At 39.3% G+C, this 8,103-nt stretch overlaps 1 protein-coding gene across 1 annotated transcript; it reads right to left on the bottom strand.

Moving 5' to 3' along the window:
* Positions 1–1,157: 1,157 nt before the first annotated feature.
* Positions 1,158–7,938, bottom strand: LOC115131569 (protein AF1q-like). Its single transcript, XM_029663377.2, has 2 exons — positions 7,822–7,938; positions 1,158–5,005 (listed from the first exon to the last, which is right to left on the bottom strand). The coding sequence occupies exon 2, from the start codon at positions 4,997–4,999 to the stop codon at positions 4,724–4,726; it is 276 nt and encodes a 91-aa protein (XP_029519237.2). The 5' UTR covers positions 5,000–5,005; positions 7,822–7,938; the 3' UTR covers positions 1,158–4,723.
* Positions 7,939–8,103: the final 165 nt, after the last annotated feature.

Raw genomic sequence — 8,103 nt, 5'->3', positions numbered from 1 at the left:
CAAATCAATTATAGAACAGCAGATGCTTTAGGAAACAGGTACAAAAGTATCTATATCCACGGTAAAATGAGTCCTATATCGACATAACCTGAAAGGCCGCTCAGCAAGGAAGAAGCCACTGCTCCAAAACTGCCCTAAAAAAGCCAGACTACGGTTTGCAACTGCACATGGGGACAAAGATCGTACTTGTCCTCTGGTCTGATGAAACAAAAATAGAACTGTTTGGCCATAATGACCATCGTTATGTTTGGAGGAAAACGGGGGAGGCTTCCAAGCCGAAGAACACCATCTCAACGGTGAAGCACATGGGTGGCAGCATCATGTTGTGGGGGTGCTTTGTTGCAGGAGGGACTGGTGCACTTCACAAAATAGATGGCATCATGCAGATGGAAAATATGTGGATATATTGAAGCAACATCCCAAGACATCAGTCAGGAAGTTAAAGCTTGGTCGCAAATGGGTCTTCCAAAGTTGTGGCAAAATGGCTTAAGGACAACAAAGTCAAGGTACTGGAGTGGCCTTCACCAAGCCCTGACCTCAACCCTATAGAACATTTGTGGGCAGAACTGAAAAAGTGTGTGTGTGTGTAAGGAGGCCTACAAACCTGACTCAGTTACACCAGCTCTGTCCAGAGGAATGGGCCAAAATTCACCCAACTTATTGTGGGAAGCTTGTGGAAGGCTACCCGAATCATTTGACCCAAGTTAAACAATTTAAAGGCAATACTATCAAATACTAATTGAGTGCATGTAAACTTCTGACCCACTGGGAATGTGATGAAAGAAACTAAATCTGAAAATCATTCTCTCTACTATTATTCTGACATTTCACATTCTTAAAATAAAGTGGTGATCCTAAACTGACCTAAGACAAGGAATTTTTACTAAGATTAAATATCAGGAATTGTGAAAAACTGAGTTTAAATATATTTGGCTAAGGTGTATGTAAACTTCCAACTTCAACTGTAGGTATTTTAATGAAAGTGTAATGGTCCCATGTACTGTCATAGGCAGAGCTTTTAATACCAAATGCCCCAAAGGAAGTGGTTTCATATTATTCGAATAAGAATCCTGAAAAAGCTAATAATTATCCAGTAAACCATATATTTTACTGGGTGTCTGATGGACAAAACATGAGTCCATACCCTACTCTGGCAGTTGGAGGTGTTCAAGAAGCATCTTTATTTAACAAGACCTGTTCACAAACTGTCAATTTTAGGCATATAAGGTGCATGGACATTGTTACACTGAAGCCAGTTTGATGAGACAACCTCGCCTATGACATGTTTTTGTAAGTGTCATGAAAAATGAAACCTTAACTTCTCAATTTATTTCAAAATGTTTAAATATTGTTTAATGCTTATGTGCGTACAGTGCATTCGGAAAGTATTCAGACCCCTTGACTTCATCCACATTTTGTTACGTTACAGCCTTACTCTAAAATTGATGAAATCATTTCCCCCCCTCAATCTACAAACAATACTCCATAATGACAAAGCAAAAACACGTTTTCAGACATTTTTGCAAATGTATAAAAACAAAAAAATGGCAATATCACATTTACATAAGTACTTTGTTGAAGCACCTTTGGCAGAGATTACAGCCTCAAATCTTCTTGGATATGACGATACAAGCTTGGCACACCTGTATTTGGAGAGTTTTTACCATTCTTCCATGCAGATCCTCTCAACCTCTGTCAGGTTGGATGGGGAACGTCGCTGTACAGCTATTTTCAGGTCTCTCCAGAGATGTTCGATCAGGTTCAAGTCCGGGCCACTCAAGGACATTCAGAGACTTGTCTCAAAGCCACTCCTGCGTTGTTTTAGCTGTGTGCTTAAGGTCGATGTCCTGTTGGAAAGTGAACCTTCTCCCCAGTCTGAGGTCCTGAGCGTTCTGGAGCAGGATTTCATCAAGGATCTCTGTACTTTGCTTCGTTCATCTTTCCCTCGATCCTGACTAGTCTCCCAGTCCCTGCCGCTGAAAAACATCCCCACAGCATGATTCTGACCCCATGCTTCACAGTAGGGATGGTGCCAGGTTTCCTCCAAAGATGACACTTGGCATTCAGGCAGAAGAGTTCAATCTTGGTTTCATCAGACCAAAGAATCTTGTTTCTCATGATTTGAGAGTCTTTAGGTGCCTTTTGGCAAACTCCAAGAGGGCTCTCATGTGCCTTTTACTGAAGAGTGGCTTATGTCTGGCCATTCTACCATAAAGGCCTGATTGGTGGAGTGCTGCAGAGATGGTTGTCCTTCAGGAAGGTTCTCCCATCTTCACAGAGGAACTCTATCACAATCACTATCGGGTTCTTGGTCACCTCCCTGACCAAGGCCCGTTTCCCCCGATTGCTCAGTTTGGCCAGCTCTATGAAGAGTTTTGGTGATTCCATACTTCTTCCATTTAAGAATGGAGGCCACTGTGTTCTTGGGGACCTTCAATGTGGCAGACATTTTTTAGTACCCTTCCCCAGCTCTTTGCCTCGACACAATCCTGTCTCGGAGCTCTACAGACAATTCTTTCGACCTCATGGCTTAGTTTTTCCTCTGACATGCAATGTCAAATGTGGGACCTCATATAGACAAGTGTGTGCCTTTCCAAATCATGTCCAATCAATTGAATGTACCACAGGTGGACTCCAATCAAGTTGTAGAAACATCTGAAGCATGATCAATGGAAACAGGATGCACCTGAGTCTCATAGCAAAGTGTCTGAATACTTATGTAAATAAGCCTGTTTTCACATTGTCATTATGGGGTAGTGTGTGTTGAGAGGATTTTTGTATTTAATCCATTTTAGAATAAGGCTGTAACGTAACAAAATGTGGACAAAGTCTAGGGGCCTGAATACTTTCCAAAGGCACTGTATCTCCTCAAAAAATGCTGCATGTTCTAGCCCTTTAGTTTGAGATTATTTCTCACAGTAAACAAAGTGTATTGATATCCTGTGCATATCTTAATCTCTTAATCTGAGTCACATTTGGGAATCTACTGCTCATTGCACAAGTTAGCTTTATGATTAAAAGCATCCAAAATTTGAGTGTGTACTACCGTACTTTCAAGACCATGTGCAACATCAGTCTGGCACAATTAAAAACATTCCTTTCCCTTCTTTCATTAAACATTTCAATCCATTCTTTCCTTGACATTCAGACGGTACGTAACGGTGGTCTATGCAGAAGTAAAGTAAAGAAAACAGCTCTGCATTGGAATCTCTAACATTTATCCTCAGTCATTGCACTCTGTTGAGGCCTACTTATGGTAGGCTAAAAACAGCATACTAAATTAATTAATTGGGTGGGTTTGAGCCAGTCAGTTCAGTGTCTGAAACAAATCAATACAAAGCGCAAAAGACAGTCATGCTTGTGGCTCCCTAAGAGCTTCTAAAATATCTGTTCTGTGTGGAGGTGCTTTACTTTCTACTACTTAAAAATAACTACTTATAAATACAACATGCGGACACTCTCCAAGGCTCGGGTTGGCACTACCCTTCAAGCCTGTTTTAGGTGAGGCTAAAAATGCGACAGCACTTAGCATTTGTTAAAAAATGTGATGTAGCGTACTCAAGTTCTCTCACAAATTATGAATGTGTAAGTCCTTAATGTGAGACAGGAGCCATGCAGTCAGTGTGAAATTTAACTATTTATAATAATTTAAAGGCTCACCTTATTGCCATTTCTAGTTAGTTATGTTTGTTGAAATTAGTGATCGAGTCATGTAGCCCTCATGTGGAGAAAACCTAAGCAGAACTCCCTAGAATGTCCTTTCAGTATTATTTGGAGGTTATCCTCTACGGGATCAGTCCCCCCCCACGGGACAGTTTTTTTTTTTTTTTTACCAGGCAAGTCAGTTAAGAACAAATTCTTATTTTCAATGACTGCCTAGGAACTGTGGGTTAACTGCCTTTTCAGAGGCAGAACGACAGATTTGTACTTTGTCAGCTCGGGGAATTGGACTTGCAACCTTTCGGTTACGCTCTAACCACTAGGCTACCCTGCCACTCCTAGTTGAGCTAAGTAGACTAATATAATTAGCATGAGGTTGTAAGTAACAAAACAAAAAAAATACCAGGATATAGATATATCTGATATGGGCAGAAAGCTTCAATTCTTGTTAATCTAACTGCACTGTCCAATTTACAGTAGCTATTACAGTGAAATAATACCATGCTATTGTTTGAGGAGAGTGCACAATTATAAACTTGATCAGGCACATTTTGGCAGTCTTGATACAACATTTTGAACAGATATGCGATTGTTCATTGGATCAGTCTCAAACTTTGCACATACACTGCTGCTATCTAGAGTCCAAAATCTAAATTGTGCCTGGGCTGGAATAATGCATGATGGCCTTTCTCTTGCATTTCAAATACAAAAAAAGAGAACAGCTTTTTTTTTGTACCATCTTTTACCAGATCTAATGTGTTATATTCTCCTACATTAATTTCACATTTCCACAAACTTTAAAGTGTTTCCCTTCAAATGGAATCAAGAATATGCATATCCTTGCTTCAGGTCAGGCAGTTAGATGTGGGTATGTCATTTTAGGCCAAAATGTTTTTTTTTTAAAGGGAGCGGGATCCTAAACAAAAATGCACAGTACAGACTAATACAGATTCAGTACTTCTTCTTGGGACCAGAAACTTAACAAAATCCATGTTTATCCAGATGGGGCCAGTGTGAGGAGAGGGAGGGTCTTATGACTGGGAGGCTGAGATGGGGATGGTTCTCACAGAAGCAGGTTGAAGTCGAGGAGGTCGATGCTGGAGATAGGCTCTCTCCAGTAGTTGAAGGTGGTGTACTCTGACAATTCAGCCTCCTGTGCCTCTTGCTGCTTCCTTGGCTTGGCTAAGGCAGCATTCTGTTTCTTGGTGGCCTTCTTGCTCTTCTTGGTTGGCTTGCTGTTGGTCACACCCAGGTCTTCCAGCTCGGACAGGTCCGGGGCTGCAATGGGCTGTCTCCAGTAGAGGAAGGAGTCATACTCGCTGTTTGATTTCACCAGCATTTTTTCCTGAATGTAAAAGAGGAAATTAAAATGCGATTTGGGATCATAGTTTAAAATAGATTAGACATACATACTGCTCTAATCTTAGTCCCCACATATACAGTATTTCATTCCAGTACTATGTCTCTATAATTTCAAATGGCTACCTGATATTTTTTCTTTATTCCAAAGGGCCCCTATACTGTAGATGCCATGGTTAGGAGAATGTTTTGTCTTGACTGGCTTTCTCCCATAGTAGAGTTCAGGTTAAGAGAAGTCTATGCCATTACATTAGAACAAATGGGCACAGGATCAAATTGTTTCTTGTTTTTTCTTGAGATACAGATTTAGGTCAATCCTTGTTGCTCATTTAAACCTGTTGGCAAACTGAAGCAAACTAGGTTACATACGCTTTCTGGTGATAGGTTTTAAAACATAGAACACTAACGTTCAAGTTGTAGGTCTAGAATGCAATAATGTTGAGTCGCACATTTGTTAACATGACCTGATTTGGCATTCCTCATAATCTGATCTAATCTTGAAATGTTTGTGTGATATACAGTATCAGTCAAAAGTTTGGACGCACCTATTCATGCAAGTGTTTTTCTTTATTTCTTATACATTGTAGAATAATAGTGAAGACATCAAAACTATGAAATAACACATATGGAATCATGTAGTAACCAAAAAAAGTGTTATCAAAATATATTTTGAGATCCTTCAAAGTAACCACCCTTTGCCTTGATGACAGCTTTGCAAATTCTTGGTATTCTCTCAACCAGCTTCACCTGGAAAGCTTTTACAACAGTCTTGAAGGCTGCTTTTCCTTCACTCTGCATTCCAACTTAAACGCAAACCAGATGTGATGGCATATCGCTGCAGAATGCTGTGGTAGCCATACTGGTTAAGTGTGCCTTGAATTTTAAATAAAATCACAGACAGTGTCACCAGCAAAGCACCCCTTCACCATTACACCTCCTCATCCATGCTTCACGGTGGGAACCACACATACGGATATCATCTAGTCACCTACTCTAAATCTCACAAAAGACATGGTTGGATCCAAAAATCTCACATTTTGACTCATCAGACCAAAGGATGGATTTCCACCGGTCTAATGTCCATTGCTCATGTTTCTTGGCCCAAGCAAGTCTCTTCTTATTGGTGTCCTTTAGTAGTGGTTTCTTTGCAGCAATTAGACCATGAAGGCCTGATTCATGCAATCTCCTCTGAACAGTTGATGTTGAGATGTGTCTGTTATTTGAAATCTGTCAAGCAATTTGGCCTGCAATTTCTGAGGCTGGTAACTATGAACTTCTGCAGCAGAGGGAACTCTGGGTCTTCCGTTCTTGTGGCGGTCCTCATGAGAACCAGTTTTGTCAGTGCTTGATGGTTTTTGCGACTGCACTTGAAGAAACGTTCAAAGTTATTGAAATTTTCCAGATTGACTGACCTTCATGTTTTTAAGTAATGATGGACTGTCATTTCTCTTTGTCATCAAGACAAAGGGTGGCTACTTTGAAGAATCTGAAATATATTTTGATTTGTTACTAAAATTATTCCATGTGTTATTTCATAGTTTTGATGTCTTCACAATTATCTACAATGTAGAAAATAATAAAAAATAATGAAAAACCCTGGAATGCGTAGGTGTGTCCAAACTTTTGACTGGTACTGTATGCGTAATACTTTTTGAACATTACTAAGTTAATTGTGACCACATAAATATAGGTTTCCCAAGAGTGCAAACAAGGGCACATTTATTCTATTTTAAAACATCTTATTTTTAGGCTTTGGGGCACCCTCAACATTATATTTACAGTAATGGGCTACCTGTTTACAACTGCAAAACAGATCTGAAAGAAAATGTGAATGGTGTGAATGTGAATTTCCTAAACCAAATGATAACACAATAAAGTCTAACGGTATTATACAATAAGGCTACACGTCTGTGGTTAAACACAGTTAAACACTAAAAATTATACAGCAATTCGATGTAAAATACACATAGTGAAAATGGACAACAGACAAGAGCCTGTTGTTAAAATGCCATTACTGTAGCATGAAATCAACATTTAGGTCATAATATTGTGTAGAACGGTCAAATACTGACTAAGAGCGTCACCCGTCCTCAATACGACACCAATGTATATCATATCAAGAGATACAGTAGTATGCTACAGATAAAATTCACCATATTAAGTAGACATGAAAGCCTCAACGGAGCGGTTGACGCCTATGGGGCTTGAGAAAGTACAAGCCATTTTGACAGTTATTCTTTAATCATGTAAATATAGATTCACACATGACATCTCCGTTTTTGACAGAATGTCATCTGTGCGAACGATGGAGACTATTCCAGAAACTGGGTCATGCAGTCCTAAAAATATCTGAGATAGTGTGCCAAGCATAAAATAAAACACGGTAGAGCGTTATCTATCTACCATTGACACTCAATTCGGAGCTTACCCGTTTTTAAATTGTGTGCATTTCTGATTTTTATTTAACAGGCTATCCGGCCTTGCCAGCCTAATGGGCAAAATTAGGTTATAGGCTATTTATTGTATTTAGTTTCTTTGTTATGCCTACTGGGAAAGATAAATAGTTAATTCTAACATTACTATTACAGGCTATATAAAAATTGTTTAAAAAAAAATCAACATTCAATATTGTTAGTTTAGTCTACATGTAATTTTGTATCCACTATCCAGCACAGGTGCACTAAATGCAACACCATATCACTAATGTAGGTCACTGACAAGGCGACAAAATTATGAAAATGCAATTAAAAAACATATCAATTTACATTTCAACAATGCAATGAAAATAAAATATTATCTTACGTCTTGAGAAATCTTGGCTGACAAGGCTCCTCTTTGTTTGTCGTTGGGTACGCTCCACTGGGGTATAATAAAAAACGTACGCTCGTGCGAGTGCTGTGGCGACGCTGTAAAATCCTCGCGCACAATCTTGCTTTTTCAGAACCAGCCACGCCCACACTTTGTGACGACATACTGCGCGTGCATTGGGTTTTTGTGACATAAAATCAAATAGGCCTACTGTTTTATGAACTTCAAATCAAATCAAATAGGCCTTAACTAATTATTGTGCATTAAAAAAATGCA

This window comes from Oncorhynchus nerka, linkage group LG7 (assembly GCF_034236695.1).
Source record: "Oncorhynchus nerka isolate Pitt River linkage group LG7, Oner_Uvic_2.0, whole genome shotgun sequence".
Lineage (NCBI taxonomy): Eukaryota > Metazoa > Chordata > Actinopteri > Salmoniformes > Salmonidae > Oncorhynchus > Oncorhynchus nerka.
The sequence above is the reverse complement of the archived record's forward strand: the minus strand, read 5'-3'. Positions and strand labels throughout refer to the sequence as shown.